This window comes from Brachycentrus maculatus, unplaced genomic scaffold (genome assembly GCF_059751285.1).
Source record: "Brachycentrus maculatus isolate JH-2025_06_01 unplaced genomic scaffold, ASM5975128v1 h1tg000388l, whole genome shotgun sequence".
In the NCBI taxonomy this organism is placed as follows: domain Eukaryota; kingdom Metazoa; phylum Arthropoda; class Insecta; order Trichoptera; family Brachycentridae; genus Brachycentrus; species Brachycentrus maculatus.
Genome location: NW_028281137.1, coordinates 175001 through 197277, shown reverse-complemented (window position 1 = coordinate 197277; position 22277 = coordinate 175001). Strand labels below are relative to the sequence as shown.

Genomic DNA, 22277 nt, shown 5'->3' with positions numbered 1-22277 from the left:
ATAAGTTTATAAAGTTATCACTTAAGCCTGCCTATGGCAGGTAGTAAACTCTGTGAATACCCGGACTTCCATATTCTTCTTCATCTATGCTGAGATGTCAATATAAATAACACCTCAGTGGACAAACCTTGATTTGTGAACAAAGATTTGAACATAATCGAAATATTATGATCAAATAAAAATGGTCAAATCATAAAAGTAATAAAAATCAATCTTCATGTTTTCTCAAGCATCTCCTGGTAAATACTCGTACATTTCATTAAGGACTCTGCGAATTTTTTAAAAATTTATCCCACCTAACTATAGATGGTGCCTAAAACTCACATGTGAAAGAAGGTGGCAATTAAGTGATAAACATATATTTAACATACAACATCCGAAATTTATATTATTTTTTGACATCTCATCAAAGATGAAGAAGAATATGGAAGTCTGGGAATTTGCGGGGCTTACGACCGTCATAGGCTGGTTTAAGTGATCACTTTACACACGTGTAACATTCACCAATTCTACCCATTATTGACAACCACACTACTCAAATTCTTGGAAGTTCTATGTATATGAACCAATTTAGAAACCTTGTTCATGAATCACTAGAACTTCACTAGAGACATCTATTGGTGAGATGTAAAGAAGCTTTTTACTAAGCAGAAACTCTTATATTAGTATGTGAGATCCGAATCCTGTAATTGGAAAATAACTCCTATAATTGGAGATAATCCAGATTTTGTGAACAAGTATTTGGACACACTCAAAATGTTGTGTATCCGAAATTTAAGTAGTGTGTTTGTCAATCATGGGTAAAATGGTGAATGTTACACGTGTATAAAATTATCACTTAAGCCAACCTATGAAGGTCGTGAGCTCTGCAAATAACCAGGCTTCCATTTTCTCCATCATCTATGTTGAAATGTCAATATCAACTTTTAAAAAATACTGGAATTTGGGAAAATCGGTGAAGCAATCTATGTACAAACTCACACATACAAAATATTGCATAGACCTTATTAGCAATCCATTTGTTTTTTTTTTAATATCAATAATTAGTCCGTGCAATGCGGGCTTAATGCCTCCTCCCCCCTTCCCCGGTAAGCTGTACCTCTCCCCCCCCCCCTCCCGCCCACAGCGCCCGTTTCATTTCATTTTCATCCCATTTTAGTTTCCTTTTATCTTTTAAAGTAGACTTTTATCATTTCCTCTTTTTATTTATCTTTCTGTCATTTATTTGGGGTTCTATCTGACGACACTGGCAATTTCTCTATCCCCCCCTCCCCTCACCCACCTCAGGCCCGCCACAACCACATCAAACGGAATAATCTGATTTCAAATCATATTTCCTTAACGATGTTAGAATATAACTTTTCAACTACGAATAAAAGAATAATAAAAGTATTTCTCATTAAAGCAACCGTAATTACATCGTATTCTTTGACTTCTGATGTTAACTTGAATACTTTTAAATTACCTAACCCACCATCATGCCGCTTCCACGAAGAGGTAGGCAGAGAGAATAGGACGCCATACCAATCTGTCTTAGCAAACAATCGTCGGCTCTTTCACATTCAAGCATCTCCTCATGCATACCCGCCGATTGTGCCGACTCCTGATCTGACCAAGCCCAAGTTTTTGAAATACTTGATGATGCTAAGTTTTCCTTGATCCTCCTTTGCTTCTTTTTCTAACTAGATTCGCCTCATAAATTTATTTTATCGTTCTATTTTTAATCATTCGTTCCACATGTCCAAACCATCTCAATACACCTTTCTTAATTTTATCGATAATACTTATCTCAGCCTTGCGTTCTTTCTTTATTTCCCCATTCGAACATCTACTATTCGTCTGAGAGATCGCATTTCGACTGCATTTCATCCTTTTCTTGCAATTCCACGCTTAACTTCCATACATTTAAGTTGGTACAAGTTTAGCTTTCGCTGAGGCTTTTATTTGATATAACTGATTTCAGTGCACCATTCACTCTGTTCCTAGAATTCACTCTCCTTTCTATATCTTTATCAATCTTTTTATCCCTAGAAAACATACTGCTCAAATATACGAAATCATCTACCTGTTTCATAATTTCCCCATTTATCAATATTTCACACCCAGATCTACATTGATCTTTAAAAAACTAGACTATTATGATCAAAACCATCAACGACGTCAGTTTGATTTTATTGCAATTGAAATATAAAAACAGAAAAACTCGATATAACGGACTAATTGAGGGGAGAGTTTCCGTTAAAGCCGAAAGTCCGTTATACGGAAATAGGTTTAAAAAATATTTTTTTAAATGTGTAAACTGTACTTAGATATAAATAAACAAAATTATTCTTTACTATCTTCCAAGACTCGTCATAAAGTGACGTTGCTGTTTGGTACCGACGCGCTTGCTTTCGGTAATCCTGCTTTGAAAAGGATTCAAGTTTCGTTTGCACTTTTATCAACTTTTAACAGGTTAGCTATTTTTTATCAACTCTCTTTTTTTTATCAATCTAAAATTATAAAAATGCAAATAATGTTTCTTGACCGTTATATCCCATGTTCGTTAAATAGAGGTCCGTTTTATCGAGGTTTTACTATATACTTATATAGTTTCACCTTTATGTCTCTCTTCTTTACAGAAGAATAAGATTGAGAATAATAGAACTGATTGTCTTGTGTTTCTTGAATATATATTTTTGAAAGACACATTGATTTGATTTTGATTCATTAAAAATGCTAAAGTGTACCTATAGACTTTATAAGTTTCTGTTTTGTCAATATTTATAAGCATTAATAATAAAACATTTTCAAAAAAGTATTACTAGAGACATCTAGCTATTGTTGGTTTTAAGTATCGTTTGATAGTTCCCTTCTTTATGCTAAATAGAAGATTTCTGCTAAATAGCTTTTATTTATTGACAATAGGTGTCAGCATATCTTACAGAACTAAGTGACAGCTTGAAACCATCAAACATCAGCATTGGCTTGTTTCCGTCTGTTTTTACATTTTATCAGGAGTTTTGATCGTGATTAGTATTTTATTGTGTGTATTCGTTTGATTCTAAGGTTAATATCATACTCATTTACATGTTTTACCTTTAAAATTCGTTGCACCATAGTATTTTGTTGACAATATTTCGATAATTTCCTCGCCACTCTTTTGACTCAATTTGCGCCGTATGCACACATTTGTTATCTTTAATATTAATAATATAAATATCATTCAACCTAATCATAAAAGAATTATATTACCAGTCAAACATTCGTCGCAGATGCTCGAGAATTGTTTTTTTATTGGGCATTATAACCTAATAAACATTGCAGATTGCAATGACATGTTTTTGTTTTTATGTATTTTTATCTTGAAGGTTTATACGATGGCCGGTTCCGCATTGCGTCGCCTGATGGCAGAATACAAACAGCTGACACTAAATCCGCCCGAAGGCATTCTAGCAGGGCCGACAAATGAAGAGAATTTCTTTGAATGGGAGGCGTTGATCACCGGGCCGGAAGATACGTGTTTCGAGGGAGGTGTGTTCCCGGCCAAGCTGGTACTGCCTCCAGATTACCCGTTGAGCCCTCCTAAGATGCAGTTCTTGTGCGAAATGTTTCATCCGAACATTTACGCGGATGGGAGGGTTTGCATATCCATTCTACACGCTCCCGGAGATGATCCGATGGGGTATGAGAGTAGCGAGGAGCGATGGTCGCCCGTGCAGAGCATCGAGAAGATCCTTCTTTCTGTAGTCAGCATGCTTGCGGAGCCCAATGACGAAAGCAGCGCCAACGTTGATGCTGCGAAGATGTGGAGAGACGATAGGGAACAGTTTAATAGGCGAGCCCAGATGACTGTGAGGAAAACACTCGGTTTGCCATTGGATTAACACTGCCCTCCCATTTTTTCTTAAATATTTTTTGCAGAATATACAAATCAGCGATCTGATAATTTCCTTGCATTACTTAAAAAGGATATAACGAATATCTATATTTGATTTCATGGATGGATAATAATATACAATTCATGTTTACTGCTCTCAATATACATATCGCTCACTCCTTTCAAGAATGTCATAAATCAAAAATTGTCAATTTTCAGTTGTGCATGTTTTCAGAATGCCCAGAAAATGTCCTATATCCCAGCAAAAGCGGCATATTTTTAACTTAATATTTACCCGCTGCAGGGCAGAAAGTGTTGTTTTTGCATTTTGAAGAAAAGGTATTGTTTATTTATCTTTTTAACCAAATATTTTTCAAATGAAGAAAAAACCTTCAGGTTTTACCTAAAAACATCTGTTGCACAGTAAAAAGTTCAATATGTGGCTTGATATTTATTTTGAATACATTTTATTGTATTCTTAAACTTTAAAAACGATCTCCTGAATTTTTTTGTTGATATATGACGTTGTTGAAAGGAGTGAGTGATATATCTATTTCTCGTTTTGCGTCTTCAGCTGTTTCAGTATGTCTTTGACTGATTTACCATGTACATAGTTATGTGATACATGATCAAAATATATACAATCGATACTTAGTCCTGAAATAAACCTCATACGAGTGTGTGAATTCGACCTAAGACTGCATTCATGCCGCGTACCTGTGTTTTTGCCATTCATTTGTCCCCAAATCATTTTTGAAAAATCATTTGGGTGCTATTTCAAGTTAATCATATAATAGTCCACCACTGAGAAACAAATACTAAAAAAATATTAAATTCGCATCAAAATTTTTGTCAGTATTCATTGAAAATCTAGATTAAATGTTTATTGCATTAAATTCTGCGATTGTCATATTTTTGTAAACAATTTTTCGCAAGTTTAATTTTCACTTGAAGGATTTCAAAATTCATTCAATTACCAATTGTTTGATTGGAATAATGATTAAAAAGAGCAATATTTGTATTCTCATGATATACGGAAAACCCCCTGTAACGTTGAGATGGGTACCGCGTTATCAGTGGAAACGTTATAGGGTATTAATTTCAAAAAATGTATTTATACATTTCAATCAGCGGAAATGTCTGAAATGAGTCATTTCAAATTAAAATACAATTTTAACACATTAACCCAATATAACATTCCCTCCGAGAATGCGGTGGCTATCTCAACGTTGTAGTGGGGGTTTACTGTAATATGTAAAATGTTTGCATTCATCGATTCTATACATTTTCAAAAACCCACTTATCCCTTTTGTTTGAATGTAGGGGTTGAACACTCAAAATTATGACTCAAGAGCCCATAATATCGGTTGGCCAAGAGACCATCAGCCGAACAAAACTGATTTGGTCTAATATTTTTATACCATAGTATACCGCGTACATGCAATTCTGTATTTTTATGGTGTCGTATCGGTTCTTAATGTGCTGTGGTCCAATTGTATATATTTTTTTGTTTTTTTTTTCAGGTATCACCTACATATTTACTTACTGTATCATACCTAAGTATGATAAGTATATATTTATTTTTTTGTACTGTTTTTAGGCAATTGGTTTAATCATGAATCCTTATTTAAGTTAGATGTTGTAGAATTATTATTAGTTTTTATTTGCTTTGTTAAATCGTTTAATAAAATTTTATGGATCTATACAAGGTTGTTTAATTTTTTCTGTTAGTTAGTTAAAAAGTGCAGTTATTTTTCAGGTCAGCAATTGTAAAATTAGCATCACGGGTTCGATCATGCCAGTTATAAAATGAAATCAAGAAGTTATTATTGTCAATTGAATTTTGTGATATATTTTTCACATATTTCTTCCCTCTCCTTTAGTAAAGATAGTTCCTACCTGGAGCCTATAAAAATTTAGGCTGTGCGGGTTATTCCTTTAAAAAAAAAAATGTTTATTAATATAAACATGAGTACTTTTGGGGACTACAGATGTCCTCTAACTAATCTCACCTGTTGGTGAGAACATTTTTAGTTCTCGAAACTGGTCATGTTTACATGAACAAACTCAAAGTGGTCATTTTATTTTTATATTCAAGTGGAATGGAACCATCCAGACTCCTCCACATTGCACTGGAGCCCAACGCCAAGGGATACGACTCTCGGGCAGACCATCAAAGAAATGGATTGACAGCTGGGAATTGACATTGCAGGAGGCTAATCCCTCTTAAAAACAGACCACGCGGCCTACACCAAGAAGAAGAACAATAGTTTAATGCATTCTTTGACTGGATTAATTTTAACATTATTTAAGTTTTAAAAGATCATTCATTTCCAACATTTCACTGTGAAACTTTGCTAATTCCAGTCAGACAAATTTCTTGTTTTTTTTTGTTTTTAGCAAATCTCTTGGAAATAAGTATGATAAATCAATATAAAACCTGAAGAAAGGAAAAACCTTCACTTTGGAGCGAGCCAACGATCTCTTAAACACCGTGATGTGAGTCGTAAACTCCTGAGTTTGCGACAATATGCCGGGAAATAATCATCTACAGGAGTGTCTGTATGGCTAATGTTTTTTTGGCACTCATTACCTAAGTCGACTGGGTCTCTATAGTCTTTAATGATATCGGTCCCAGGCATACTCCGTCTCAGAACCCTGAAATATCCCGCCACTCCTTGTAGCATTTACTTCCTTACCTCCACCCAAAACATCACACTTAGTCGAATTGGCATTGGAATCATGTTATTCCACAAAGTTAATACCAAAGAAATAAATAATATGATCAGCGGTTATTAGAGCTGTTTTTGCAACGAAGATGTGTTTTCAAAAAACCCGCATCTCAGGTTCACAAGATATCCCCATAATGCTTGAATTGTATGTGCAGGAAAGGTCACTTTTGTATAAGGCTCAGATTCAATTCTATTGACAGCATCTAACCGAGTGATCAACTAGCTAAATCTAAATCACTAAGCAAGCTCTGTGTGCAGGTCGCATATATCAAAAGAGATTGATTTCTAATATAATGGGTTAAATTAATCGAATGTTTTCTATGGACTTTTTACTATGTACTACCATAATTGCTTTACTGTGCTGTTCGCAGATGAGTAAATTTTGCTTCCATGAGGATGGCTCGTATTTTAAATTTCTGCATTACAGGTCACCAATATGAACCTAGGCAGCAAAATGTGAAAGAATCAGCATTATTGGCTACACTGATGATGCCGTCGTTATAGCAGAATCCTAAGATGATCTCTAATTTTCGCTTCAAGGCAAGTTTCACGTGACATTGAAAAAGTACAACATGGAGACATCCACCGACAAAACTGAAAGCATCACAATATCAAACAATTCAATAAGATGCAAACTGGTTTTGGATAACAAGACCAGTGAACAAATGGCATCTCGGAGTTGACTCTGGAAACTCCAAAGGAAATCAAAATAAGGCTGCAACTATATCTGGATGCCTCAAAATTCAATGCGGAGGAACAAATTTATTGAGGATTGAGAGTAAAATGAAGATAAACAAAACATGAGTTCGACCAATAGCCACTTATGGAATCGAGGCAAGGGCAGATACCTCAAGAACAAAATCTCGACCTCTGAAATGGGAACTCTCCGATCTGTAACGGGAAAAATGTTGGGAGTCTGCGTACGAAACATTGTTATCCAGATTATGTGTAATACGGAAGATATTATGAGGTTGGGATGACAACAAAGGCAATTTCAACTAGAAAAAGTATGTAAACAAAATGTCAGAGGATAAAACTTCCACGTATCGCCCTTTAAGAAAACGCCTAGACCTAGACCCTCAAGCAGACCCCTGAAAAGATGGCATTTGATATTCAAAGAGGAATCGGCAGCATCACACACAGATATTTAGAATGAAGAAGAAGAAAAGTATTACAGATGTGAATACGTTGAGGGTAAAGAGCTGGTGGTGAGTTCTCCTTGAGTTTAAATGATCATGATCTATTCGGATGAACATAATTCCAAAAATATTTAGTCAACTTCACAGGGCAGATAACTGAAATGTACATTGTATAAATGTACTTCAGGGCAGATAACTGAAATGTACATTGTATAAATGTACTTTGGGAATACAAAAAGGGATGCGGAAAAAAAATGTATGGACCGAACACCTCTTGTAGTTCGTGGAGGTGAACTGGAGGTGAACAGATAAATGAGATCAAGGAGATGGGTTAATGTGGCAGCAGTAAACTCTTTTATAATTCCACTTCCTGTATTCCCCACTTTTCAATTGATAAGTATTGACTTACATTGGCATACAAGCTCTGTGCTTGTGAGGATTACTTAGGTCAGTCTTAAGTCTGCGGACCAGTCAATGTTTTATTTCATATGTCTTGCACTGCCTACAATTTTGAGGCATCAACTGTACAATGTTGCGGTAAGTAACCCCATACTATACTTACCAAACAACATACATATACATATTATAATTAAAACAGTTTCCTAGAATTTCTTTTCTATGTATATAGGTGGAGACTGACCGGAGCATTTCCTCGTAACATAACGTCGTAACATCACTCGCGGTGAGCATCAGCAAGCATCCAAAACTATGAATGGACCACTCGGCTCGCTGTACTGACTGCCTGAATGCTCGCATTGTAACGTGTTACGTTACGACGAAATTCTCTGGTCAGTCTCCACCTTAAGTAAATTTCGCTCCGTAAATAGGTGATTGTAAGTAAGAACACGTGTTTATTGTTTTCCATAAAAAGATGTTTATTTATCAGATGTATAAAAAAAGGACACTTCTTTTGATATCCTATCATGTACTTTATTTTTACTAAGATATATTATATTTATATGTAATAACTCATTTGCATGGCTTTTTTCATTCCACTGGCTAACTATTAGTTTTCTGACTGGCATTACATAGAATTGACACAAATATAGTACCTCCACAATCTTACTGTCTAGTCGCAGTAATAATTTATTCAAACATTACTCGAATTGGGGTAATTGCATTGATTTCAATATTAAATAAGTGAAAAGATGGGTGATTTTGATACAAAAGAGACCAGTGTATGTTTATATGTTTAATATAATATAAATATACTACAAGTTCTAAATTATTTTACTTTTAGTAAAAACTAGATACTTAAAACTAATTATTTAAATATTCTTCTCAGTAGGATCACACATCCTCGGATAAGGTTATTGATTTTAAACGTTCGATGACTTATAAAATCAGATTATCATCCAAATGTTCAAGAGGCAGAAATCTTAAAAGTACTTTTAGTTTTGAATTTATATAAACAAAAAGATAATAAAGTAGGTAATTATAATTATATAAATGTAACGCGCAACGGAAAGAATTATAACATTTTATAGTTAATGAGGAGAATTCTACTAATCAAACAATTTGGACAAGAATCGGATGTGTGATAGATTATATATATATATAGACACTTACTATATGTTTTTAAAAATTGGCAAATTCACATAAAAATGTGTTTGGATAATAAACTTAAGAGAATTATAAATTTTGTTTGTAATAACATAATATTTAAACATTAAGAGTAATGACTCTCAGTCAAAGAGAATATTTCCTTGATCAACATTTCAAGATGAACGTAAGCACCGCGTACATCTTGCCGCGCTATCAAGTACAGTTGACTCGGGAAAAGGCTCTATTTTATTTATAAAATGGCGACATACGCATTGTGAAGCGATGTTTGGCGATTCGAGTGCAACTGAGATATTACTCATCGACTCAGAGTCTGGCAGTTCATCACTTTCTAAAAACTAATGTCAAACTAAATTTGATTGATGCAAACTCTCGGACATAGGTTGGAGCGAGATGCGTCTTACATCGCAGGACATTCGCAGTTTCCATGTCGCATGGTATCCCTTCCATGTACTTTCTTGCGCTCTCCAAATGAGAGGCAAACTTCACACATCAGTCAAACTTGTTTTGGGCAGTCACTCGTAACTAGATCATAATTTATTAATAAAAACAATTTATAAAAAGGACTAAAGAGCACAAGTGACCTCGTCGAAATAGACAAGAACTATCGGCGATATACACGAAGCGGTTCGCTAAGGAAAGTCTCCCTTTCTACACCAAATCGTTATAAAAACAAATCTCCTTACTTTCCTTCGTATAAAATTACAATACATATAAACGAAAATTTCAATGTTTGGCACCCAGTTTCAAGAATTATATAAATAAACACTTATTGCAGTAAATATAGACTTAACAATTCACTGTCCTCTCGGTCAATGGATTATTAGTGAGCACTTTAAAGCAAAGTTAAATAAATGCCAATATAACCCACTGCTTTTACAGCGCAAATTTATATATCATCTGAAAAATAAATTGATTTTTATTCCTATATACATATGGATACAAAATACAGATATAACTTAATTGTAAAATAAAAAAATTCATTCGCAGATTCATTTAGTGCACTAGTTTAACGCACATCGGTTATACTAAATAGTAGGTATTGCCGGATTTATTTCAGATTAGACTACATTTTGAAACATTTATCTTTGTGCTCTCATACGGAGGTATAATCCGCAGCATTTTTAAATTTAAATCTCCAAGCAACACTTTAACAAAACATCATAACTTTTCTTAATTTTGTAACTCTCTCCGCTTGTGCACTTTATTTTTTTAGATTGTCATTTTTTTGTCTTTTACACACAAAATCACAGTGACAAGATTCACAGCGGCTGACCGGCACCGTCTTGACCAGTTCACCTTCTTCTCGAAGTAGCCGCAACTGCGATCATCTGTCTAAGCATCGGTTCTGGCGTGCATACTTTGGGGTCGCATTTCATCTGACCATCTCGACCGCATCTGTAATATGGAAATAATGATGTCAAAATACCGTGAATACCGTCATTTAAACAAGAAGATAATACGAAAAGGTAATGATAAAAAAGAAGTTGGTATCACGAGTACTTACATGCAATGCAAGCACGGTCCTGAAGTTTGCTTGATGACTTCTCCGACCTGGTACACGTGGCCCTTTATCTGACAACCTCTTCTCTGCGCTTGTCCTTTGTAAGCGTGAGATAGGAAATGAGGTGGTAAAGTGGTCGTTGTAGTAGTTGTTGTGGTGGTCACATTCATGACAGTTCCCATCGACACGGGACATTCGTATCTCGGACAGCAGAACCCTTGGATGGGTTCCTCGTGGCAATGTTGAATCGGAGGTGGACAGCTCTGCTGTAGGCAGATAATATCGCTTCTGAAGCAGAAGCAGAAGTCGCACGGATCGTCTCTCGGTATCTGTTGGGCTGACACATAGACCTTTCCGCCGTATCTGCAGGTTCCCGGACCGAATGGTTGATCATCTTCTTCGTAATCGTGATCACTGGGTGGACCGTATCCTGGCATCTGTGGAACTTGGTGATCTTCATCTTCATCGGGATTAGGAAGAGAAGGAATTTCAACCTGTCCAAGATCGGGTTCGACTTCTGTATCAGGGTATTTACTTGGAGATACTGAATGCTGATCTGGGTAAGGAGTTTCTGTTGTAGTATCTGCAATTTGCGTTTTCGATGTGATATAATCGTGAACTGTTATGGTGGATGTTTGAGGATATTCCGAAGATTTGTTTGATGTTGTAAAAAGATCTGATAGAGTTGTTATTTCTGTTGGCCCTACAGATGGTTCATTCTCATCATGAGTTGCAGGGTATTTTTCTGATGACTGTTGCTCAACTTCTGGTACTTGAGAAGGTTCAGTAGCGTCTGTGCTTACTTCATCAGAAGGCCTTGGAGGAGGAGTTTCTTTCTCCAGATTATGGGGCGACAATGTTTGTCCAGGTTTTTCAGTATACTGCACTGAATCAATATCCTTATCATCATCACTGGGTTTATGTAAATCTTCTTCATGTTCTGGGATTTGAGATGTAGTTTTTTCATCTATGGGTGTTTCTTCATCTTTCTCTCCTATTGACGTAGTATGTGAAATATCTTCTTCAGAATGTTCCGTTGGCTGGTGTACTTTAACACTGTCGATGCTTTCGGTTGTATGTGCCGTTGAATCAATAGATGGCTCAGCGCTAATTGTGGTATGTGCGATAGCTTCATCAGCATGTTCCGTAGGTTTGCTTGCTTCATCTATCTCAGCACTGATTGTAGGGTGAGAAGTTTCTTTCTCTGGTTTTTCGGTTGGTTTCTCAATATCATCTCCATGTACACGAATAGTAGTATAAACAATGTCTTTCTCAGTTTGTTTTTCATCTTCAGGTTGTCCTGTTGGTCGTTTAACTTCAAATTTGTCAGGAATAACTGTAGTCGAATCTTCATCTGACTGTCCAGATTGTTCTTTAACTTCATCGCCAACAGGAATTACAGTGGTCTGAACAATAATTCCATCAGTGTGTTCATCCGGCTTCTTGTCGATATCACTCTCAGAACTGACTGTAGTATGTGACACATCTTCTGCTGGTTTTGTAGCCTCAATGTGCTCAGTATGGTCATCTGGTCCCTTGATTTCGTTGTCATCTACGCCGATTGTGGATTGAGTGATTTCCTTTTCAGATTGTTCAGTCGACATTCCACTATCAAGATGAGTAGTTGAATGAACATCATCCTGGTCAGGCTTTTCAGATGATGACTTCACTTCATAGAAATCTGAACTTGTTGTACCAACGGTCTCATCTACTGTTTGCTTATTTTCTTCACCAACATCAGTATGAATAGTTGTTTGTACCAAATCTTTGTCGGATTGTTCAGTTGGTCTTTCACTATCTGCATGAATGGTTGTATGGGCAATATCTTTCTCAGGTTGCTCATGTGGTTTTTCACTATCGGCATGAACAATTGTATGGGGAATATCTTTTTCGGGATGTTCAGTTGATCTTTCACCATCATCGTAAATGGTTGTGAGGGCAATATCTTTCTCGGATTGCTCAGTTGGTCTTTCACTATCGGCATGAATGGTTGTATAGGTAATATCTTTCTCGGGTTGCTCAGTTGATCTTTCACTATCGGCATGAGCGGTTGTATGGGTAATATCTTTCTCGGGTTGCTCAGTTGATCTTTCACCATCGGCATGGGCGGTTGTATGGGTAATGTCTTTCTCGGGTTGCTCAGTTGATCTTTCACTATCGGCATGGGCGGTTGTATGGGTAATATCTTTCTCGGGTTGCTCAGTTGATCTTTCACTATCTGCATGGACAGTTGTATAGGTAATATCTTTCTCGGGTTGGTCAGTTGGTCTTTCACTATCGGCATAAATGATTGTATGTATAGTGTCTTTTTCGGGTTGTTCTGTTGGCCTTCCACTGTCATCGTAAATGGTTGTATAGGCAATACCTTTATCGGGTTGCTCAGTTGGTTTTTCACTTTCAGCATTGATTGTTGTATGGGCTGTATCTTTTTCCTGTTGTTCAATTGGTCTTTCACTATCGGCATAAACGGTTGTATGGGGAATATCTTCTTCGGGATGTTCAGTTGATCTTTCACTATCACCGTAAATGGTTGTGAGGGCAATATCTTTCTCAGATTGGTCAGTTGGTCTTTCACTATCGGCATGAATGGTTGTATGGAAAATATCTTTCTCGGGTTGGTCAGTTGGTCTTTCACTATCGGCATGGACGGTTGTTTGGGCAATATCTTTCTCAGGATGCTCAGTTGGTATTTCACTATCGGCATAAATGGTTGTATGTGCAATATCTTTCTCGGGTTGTTTTGTTGGCCTTTCACTGTCATCGTAAATGGTTGTATTTGCAATATCTTTATCGGATTGCTCAGTTGGTTTTTCAATATCGGCATGAATGGTTGTATGGGCAACATCTTTCTCAATATGCTCAGTTGGTGTTTCGCTATCTGAATGAATGGTTGTATGGGCAAAATCTTTATCGGGTTGCTCAGTCGGTCTTTCACTGTCGGGGTGAATCTTTGTATTGATGTTGTCTTCATCGACTTGTACAGTTGGCTTTCCACTTTCTCCGTGAATGGTAGTATAGTCAATGTCTTTCTCTGGCTGTTCAGTTGGTCTTTCACTGTCGTCATGAATAGTTGTATGGACAATATCTTTTTCGGGTTGGTCAGTTGATTTTTCGCTATCATCTTGAATGGTTGAATGGGCAATGTCTTTCTCAGGTTTCCCTGTTGGTTTTGAACTATCATCGTAAATGGTTGTATAGACAATGTCTTTTTCTGGTTCTCCGGTTGTTTTTTCACTATCAGAGTGAAAGGTTGTATGGACAACATCCTTCTCGGGTTCTTCTGTTGGTCTTTCAATATCACCATAAATAGTTGTAAAGGTAATATCTTTCTTGGGTTGCTCAGTCGGTTTTTCACTATGGGCATCATGAATGGTTGTATGGGCAATATCTTTTTCGGGTTGCTCAGTTGGTTTTTCACTATCGGCGTAAATAGTCGTATAGGAAGAATCTTGCTCGGGTTGCTCACTCGATTTTTCACTATCGGCATGAATGGTTGTATGTACAATATCTTGCTCAGTTGGTGTTTTGCTATCATCATAAACGGTTGTATGGGCAATGTCTTTCTCTGGTTTTTCAGTTGCACTTTTGATATCGTTATCGACTATGCTTATCGTCGTATCGATGATATTTTCTTCCGTGTGTTCAATTGGTTTTCCATCTTCACCGGTGTGATCACTGACTGTGGTTTCTGCAATGTGTACCTCTGGTTGTTCAGTTGCTATTTTTATTTCATCACCGATGGTGCTTACTTTAGAATCTATGATACTCTCAGTTTGTTCCTCTGTGCTTTTTTCTTTATCGCTGTCGGTACTGCTTGCGGTTGATATCCTGTCTTTCTCGGCATCATAAACTATTGTAGTATGAACGACTTCTTCTGGCTGATCAGTGGGTTGTTGATTTTCATCGATTTTCACACTTGTATGGTCGATCGGTTTTTGGTCTTCATCTCTTTCAGAAGTAACAGTTGTCTGATAATCTTCTTCAGGTTTATCAGTAGCAGCCGGATTAATAATATCATCTTCCTCTGGATGTAACATTGGTTTCTTGGTATCAGCACTGACTGTTGTGGACAATGCTTCATCTTTGTTTTGTTCGGGCTTTATTGTAGTATGAACAACGTCATCCTCAATATGGTCTGCTGGTATTTTGTCACCATCTTTTTCAACACTGACCGGCGTGTACGTTTCTTCATGAACATCTTTTTCTGGGGTAAGTGTAGTTTGAACAGTATTTTCATCTAATGGTTTTTTATCATCAGTATCTATATGTTCTGAGGAATCTTCTTCATCAGATCCGAGATCTATGGATTGTTCAATATCTTGTCCTTTAGTTAAGTCAATTGGGTGTAGAATATTATCTGTTGGTTTTTCAGGTATGGATGTTGTATACTCGCCATCTGCTTCGTGACCAAATTTAGATGGAATTGTAACACCGTCTTTCTCAGACACTTGTGTTGTAGATTTCTCGCTATCTGCCTGTTGTGTTACAATTTCATGTTTATCACTAGTTATTGTAGTTGTTCCCGTACTTTCATGAACTCCAGTAACATCAGTCGGATGTTTAGTGTCGAAACTAGGTTTTTCTGTTAATATTTGTTGATCTTCAATATCAGAGTCTACATTTTTAGTCGTTTGAGATATTTCATCATCCTTGTTTAACTCAGTAGGTTTAACACTTTCGTCTGTATCTGACACAACATGTTTAGTGACCAAATCAGATCCAGGAATAACTGTTGTCGCAGCTTGTTCTTCGTGTTTGTCTGATTTTGTGATATCAGTCGTTTCGTATTCCGTTTTCGGAGGTTTAGTTACCTTTTCACTGTCTTCGCTGGAAACGTCTGTTGTAGGGACAATTTCGAAACCTGTTGTGTGATATTTATCAATTATACTTTTAATTGTAGTTATTTCAGTAATATGTTCCTCGCCATCAATCGAACTCAAAGTGGTTTGTTTTTTGTCTACCTCATGCGCATCTTCAGATGAAAAGATGAAATCAGAATCAGAAGTTGGTTTATGTAGATCGGATTTCACCGTTGTTTTGTGTGTGCCTTCAGTTGATGTAACAGACACTTCACCATTTTCATCAATTTCATTAGAAGAATCTAACTCTTCATCTACCATTCCGGTTGTGTGTGAAATATCTATAGACTGCTCTCCATCTTGCAACGTAACACTTTGATCGTTCTTTGTTGAATGAACATCAGCATATTTAGTGGTTGATTCAATTTTACTAACGGATTTTGTTGACAGATGTTCCTTATCACTAATATCTTCTTCAACTTTGTCAGTTACTTGCTCCTCTGGTTTACGCTCGTCTTCGCGATTCTCATCGATGGGTTTAGATGAATCAATAGTTTGTGAAGTAATAGTCTCATCGGGGTGTCTAGTCAATGGAGTTTCGGTAGAATGGTATTCTATTTGTTGTGTTGTTACCTCATCGATAGAGTCCGAGTCAGTTGCTGAAGACAATTTATCTTCATCTATTTTAACAGATGGTTTCGTATTGATATCGGTAATCGTGCCACCTGTTGCTGTAATAATTTCATTAGCCTTAGTTACGTGCTCATGTGAACTAGAGCTAGGTAAAGCAGTAGTAACTATATCATCTTTTACGACTTCGGTTTTTTCCGTAATGTCGTGTTTATCGATATCACTGTCACTTGTTGTTTGCTCTGAATCATCAATCACATGAGATTGTGGGGAAAGTGTTTCTTTCTGTTGGAATGAATGTTCGGTACTTGGTAAAACATCTAAACTCTCTGTTACTGACTCATCTGATGTTATCTCAGTGTATTTTTCTGGTGAAGGTCTCAATGTTGATTTATCTTCTGCACTGAAATCGACTTGCGTTATTTTTTCGGTATTTATTTCTGTACTCGGAATCTCTTCACCTGAAACGTGTATAGGAGTGCTCGTTACAGACTCATCGATAGGCGATGAGGTTGCCAAGTCTTCTGATGATATTTTGACAGTCACAGGTTCCGACGTAATGGAACAATCTTCTCCTGCACATTTAGTATCGTCAATTGCATGCTCTGGTTTTTGTGATGGTGTTTTAGTTTGTGATGGTTTTTCAGTTTGTTTAAATAATGGTTGTTCTGTACCAGACTCAAATGTTGTAGTGATGTGACTTGGTTCTTTGAAGTCTGGACATGCCTCTCCCTGACAATCTTCAAATGCCTTCTCAGGAACGGAAGTCGTTTGACCAGTTCCCTTGATATCAGTACATCCTTGCTCTCCACAATCTTCCGGAAGTGTAGCTGATTCAAGAGCAGGTGTTGTATGACTAGACTCCTTAATATCAGCACATCCCTGATCTCCACAATCATCAGGTCCCTTTTCAGGAATGGAAGTTGTGTGACCAGGCTTCTTTTCATCTGAACATCCATTTTCTCCGCAATCTTCAGATATATCTGGAATTGAGGTTGTTTTAGCTGGTTTATCTGAACATCCCTGTTCACCACAATCTTCAGGCAACAACCCGTGTAGCTTATCTTCTTCCTCGGTCGAATGGACTGTCTCGTCTTTGGGTTCACAAACTCCATTCAAGCAACCCGTTTTGATAGCAGTTGATGGTAGCTCAGTCTTTGAGTCATCTACAATAATTTCGGTTGTTGATTCCTGGTATATTTCAGATTTCGGTGTAGTTGAAGTAGATTTGAGTAATTGACCATCATCACATCCACCGGGACCACATACGGACTTATCATTGTCATCTGTAATGATATTTTGAGTATCATCCTCGCATCCATTTTCACCGCAATCGGGAGTTTCTGGAATATCTCCAGGAACTCTAGCCTCTGTTGTTGCTGCTATAGGATATCTAGTATATTCTGCTTCGACTTGACATTCTGCCTGTCCACATCCTTCTATAACTGGAGATTCTGGTTTTTGTGGTGAAATATCATCAACAGAATCTGTAGGAAGAACCGATACACCGATTTTATTCACATCGTCTGAAGAAATGGTTGTGTATTCAATTCCCGGTCGAATAGTGGTTAACTCATCCGTAGGGGTCTTATCATCCTGATTTGTTGGTTCTAATTTGGAACTATCCTGTGATTGGATAGGAGTATCTGATGGTTTTTTATCTTCTGAAATCTCATGGTATTCTGTTGAAGTGGATGGGATTTTATTGTCATCACCGTCAGATGGTACCTCATTTTCATCTGGTTTATGTTCATCATGTATCAAAATAGAACTATCTGTAACAGACTCCAATGTTGTTGTAGTTTTCTGGTCATCAATTCCTGTAGATTTTATTCCTTCACCACCAATTTCCGGCAATTGAGTTTCGGAAGCTTGTTCGTAATGAGATGTTGTAATTTCAACTGCAGGCTCAACCGTTTTACCATCAAATATTTCTGTAGATGTTTCTTCAGTATCTTTGTCAGTAGTGTACTCACCTTCAGTTACAACGGAAATACCTGGTACATTAACTCGGTCAGTAGATATGTCTTGGCCACCTATTTCAGTTTTCATTGTTGTATATATTTTTGTTTGTTCAGATACACCTCCAAGTGTTGTTTGATCATATTCATCACTTGGAAGTTTAGTTTCTGTTTCACTTTCATCTTTTTTAACATCTTTATTGGGATGTAATGTCGTAAATTCACTTGAAACTATATTGTCTTCTGTCCCGTGGTCATAAATCTCATGATCGGACGGTAATTTAGTAGTTTGCGATACGGAATTGTCTTCTGTCCCGTGGTCATAAATCTCATGATCGGACGGTAATTTAGTAGTTTGCGATACGGAATCTGGTGAAATGTTATCTTCCTCTGACTTTTGAGGTACTTTACAGCCGCTGGTTCCACAGTCAGGTTTGTAAATGGAAGGAATAATTGGCTCTTCAACAACAGGTATTTTCTGTTGATTTTCATCAGGTATATCTTTAACTGGTTTATAAGACTCTTCAATAGGAACTTGCTCTGTGACAATATCTTTTTCTGGAATAGTGGCTTCTGTTACAATTATTGGATCTTTTCCTGATAACGTTGACGTTTCAGACATTTGGTTGTCGGATTCAATTGTCACTGATTCGTGTTCGCATGTGTACATTGGACAACATGTTTCCTTTCCATGATAAATTGGTTGGCAGTTGATCATGTTTGCAGGAGGTGGAGAACATTCAACCTGTTCGCACTTTGCAACACTATTCACGCATTGACAAGATGTTTGGCATCTATTTCTTGTCGGGATTAGAGCTTTGTTTCTATAAGAAACTCCTTCAATAAGACAATCGCCTTCTCCTGGAATTCTAGAGGGCTCATCTTGTGTCAGAGGATGTTTATGCTGATCCGGACTTATTTCATTATCATTCTCATCAATTTCTGTTACTAGGAAATCGGTCAATAATGTCGTGTGTTCGTCGCTTAGGTCTGAAACAGTCGTAATAATTTGTTCCGGATGCTGTGTGGTTTCAATATGACTATCTGTTGGATGAGATACGGTCGTTGTATCAATGTGTTGTATTTCATCATCACTCTTTGGTGTAAATGGTTTTGAAGTTCCTTCTTTGTCTACAGAAATGGATGAAAGCGTTGTAGATATATCTTCAGAAACCTCTTCTCCTAATTTAGTTTTCTCTTTTATGGTATGGTCGTGTATTACAAAATGAGGTAATGTAGAGTGTTCGTCAGGTATGTGCGTTGACGATTCCTGTATAACTTCTGTTACTGGTGATAAATCTTGATCGGTTTCATATTTACCAGTAGATTGTGTTGCAGCATTAATATCATGAGGTTGCAAAGTTGTATGAACTTCGTCAAATTCAACTTGCATAGTTGGCGGTATCGTATGAATTTCATCATCTGTAGATAATGGTGGATTTTGAGTTGTTTCGTGACTAATTGGATGTGTAACAGTTTCGTGTTGTAAACTGGGAGTTGTCTTATCTTGATCATCAACCGCATTTATGATTGTTTCCGAAACTGGCATTTGAGATAAATCTTCAGTAACATTTTCATCCTCAATTTGTGGCAAGTGTGGAATTTGATGATCAATATTTTCTTCTTCTGGTTTCTTTTCCAAGTCACCGGAATCCCTTTCTGTTGTTGCTTCATCAATCTCATCTCCAGTAGTTAAGATTCCTTGTTCGGTGATTGCCTTCAAATCCTGTTCTGCTGATGTAGGAGTAGTTGTATGGTAGTCTTCAGGTGATTTCGTTTCTTTCTCAATTTCTGGAACTCTAGTTTCTTGAGCTAATTTAGGCTTATCGGTTTGTATTTCGCCCTTTGTAGAAATGTTACCTAGAGATGGTACAATAGTAGTTATTTCCTTTTCTATTTCTGTCTGATCTTCTTCGGTTTCTTTGTCGCCAGATTGTGTAAACTGTGTAGTAGATTCTAAATCTCCGTCTGTTTCAAAAGCTGGTTTATCTGTTTTGAATTTAGAAACGGAATGCTGTGTAGTAAATTTAGAAACAACTTCGCCTTCTTCTGGCGCTTTAGTTTCGTTATCTGTTATGTCAATGTGAGAATATTCTGTAGTAACATACTTATTTTCTTCTTCAAAATCTGTTTGAGTTTTAATATCATCTTCACCTTCAATAACAACTATGGGTTTGTCTGTGTGTTTTTCTGTCACAAGTCCTTGAGTTGAATCATCGATACTTTGAACATTTGTAGCGTGGTCTAAATAATCCGTTGTAACTTCATAGACATCGTGAGATGTAGATTTCTCAACATCGGTAATTCCATCATCAACCATCGATTTTGTGGTTTCAGTTTCCACATCAATCTCATCTGCGTGTCCCTCAACACCGATGTGTTTTAGAGTAGTCATTTCATTTACTACGTTGTCTTCAGTCAAATCTCCGTCTCCACTACTTTCATGTACGTGCCCATCAGTTGTATGTTCATCGTGCTTCATCGCAACATGTTTTTCTGTTGCATCTTGTTCGTTTGTAGTAACTGGAAGATCAAAAACGTCGGGTGATTTAGTCTTGTCAATGCCAGTTTCATCTTCGTCGGTGTATCTTGTATTCAAGTTATCTGATAAAGTGGAGCCAACATGATCTTTTTGTGTGGATGTGGATGTTTCAAACACTTCATCTATATTATCTTGGTCAATTCCACCCGACTCACTTGTTTGCTCTGGCACGTGTGTAAATTCTTGCTCCTGATCAGGAGATATTGTAGTATCTACCTTCGAATCTCCATGAACAGAAGACAAAGGAGATATTGTTGTGTCACTTTTGAGTAAACTATCATCTGTATGATCATCTTTTTTATCTGAGGGCACGGGATAAAGATGAGTTGGGGTTTCTGGCTTTTGATCGTCGATTTCTTGATCTGGATAACCTCCCTCTTGTTGATCAATATTAATTGGTGGTTTTATTATTTCGGGCTTTTGTCCTTCAATTTCTTGATCTGGATAACCTTCTGCATGTTGATCACTCTTCAATGTCGTGCTTTCGTCTTCTGTTTTTGTAGTGAATTGAGACTCAGCATGCTCATCAGATGGTTTAATAACTTCGGTAACGGAATCGAGGCCAACATTTTCGAATAATTTTGTAGTTGGTGTTTCTGTGAAAACATTGTCATCAACATGTGCTGGTTTTTCTGTTATTTGTGGTTCTTCTGTTTGTTCATGTTCAAAATCACTCTTTCCACCTTGAGTTGAAGATTCTATTCCACTACCCTCATATTGTTTTTCAGTTGTGGTTATCTTTTCTTCAGATGGGCTTATTTTATCATCGATCTTTGTGGGTTCGTAGTGTTCCGTTACGCTGTCTTCGGGATGTTTTTCGTCATCTAGCTTATTATCTCTTATATTCGTGGATCCAAACTCAGAGATCGTTGTTTCTGAAATCTTTTCACCACTTTCACTAGTTGTGTGCGATGTATCGCTTTCAGTAGTCGGTTTATGCTCTTCTGATTTAACGGTCGTAACATCATCTCCATGTTGAGAAACTTCTGTCACTTGTTCATCCTTTTGACCGTGAGTCGAGGCATCTTTGTCGCTAGCCGAAAGCGCTGTAGTCGAATCTTCTTCACCGTCACAGACGTAAGTATCTGGACAGCATTGTCCTTCCCTCGGAGCATGCGCAGTGCAGTTCTTACCCTCGTTTTCCATGGGAGTTCCACATTCCTGCACAGCGCACACAATATCTCCCTTCATGCAGTAGCAATGTTCGCATGCCTTGTCCGTAGCAATCATCGCACCATCGGCAAATACTTCATCGTGATGTGTGCATTCCATTGTATAACCCGGAGTTAATGTGGTGGTTAAAATAAATCCTGGGGTCGGTTTAACAGTTGTCGTCATATCATCTATCATTAAGGGTCCTTCGTCTTCCGGATGATCTAGAAAAAACATAATAATATTTTGAGAATGATACTAAAAAAATCACAAATTAAAATGCATTATTTTGTTTAAAATGATATATTTTCCATGTTATTCAGTATTTATCTTACCACACGAGTATCTCACAGGGCAGCAAAGACCTCTCTGGTAAACTGGAGTACATCCTTCTAC

General features: G+C 37.1%; 2 protein-coding genes across 3 annotated transcripts in view; one reads left to right on the top strand and one right to left on the bottom strand.

The window, feature by feature from the left end:
* The first annotated feature begins 2925 nt into the window (after positions 1–2925).
* Ubc7 (ubiquitin conjugating enzyme 7) lies at positions 2926–6287 on the top strand. 2 transcript variants are annotated; one of them, XR_015838538.1, is made up of 3 exons: positions 2926–3048; positions 3351–4536; positions 4734–5567. XR_015838538.1 is itself a non-coding variant. In XM_088270657.1 (2 exons), the coding sequence occupies exon 2, from the start codon at positions 3360–3362 to the stop codon at positions 3864–3866; it is 507 nt and encodes a 168-aa protein (XP_088126783.1). In that variant the 5' UTR covers positions 2926–3048; positions 3351–3359; the 3' UTR covers positions 3867–6287. The 2 variants fall into 2 exon arrangements, 1 of the variants encoding a protein (XP_088126783.1); XM_088270657.1 differs by having other exon boundaries at positions 3351–6287.
* A 2293-nt stretch (positions 6288–8580) lies between these two features.
* Positions 8581–22277, bottom strand: part of LOC148303035 (uncharacterized) — a 132225-nt gene continuing 118528 nt past the window's right edge. Inside the window, exons 5-7 of the mRNA XM_088270656.1 lie at positions 22217–22277; positions 10801–22105; positions 8581–10691 (exon numbers count right to left, since the gene is read on the bottom strand). The exon at positions 22217–22277 is cut by the window's right edge and continues 203 nt beyond it. Coding sequence (XP_088126782.1) covers positions 10589–10691; positions 10801–22105; positions 22217–22277 — 11469 coding nt within the window. The 3' untranslated portion in view covers positions 8581–10588. The remainder of the gene's footprint in view (positions 10692–10800; positions 22106–22216) is intronic.

Coding starts and splice junctions, on each gene's coding strand:
- Ubc7 (XM_088270657.1), top strand. CDS start 3,360: ATGGCCGGTTCCGCATTGCGTCGCCTGATGGCAGAATACAAACAGCTG.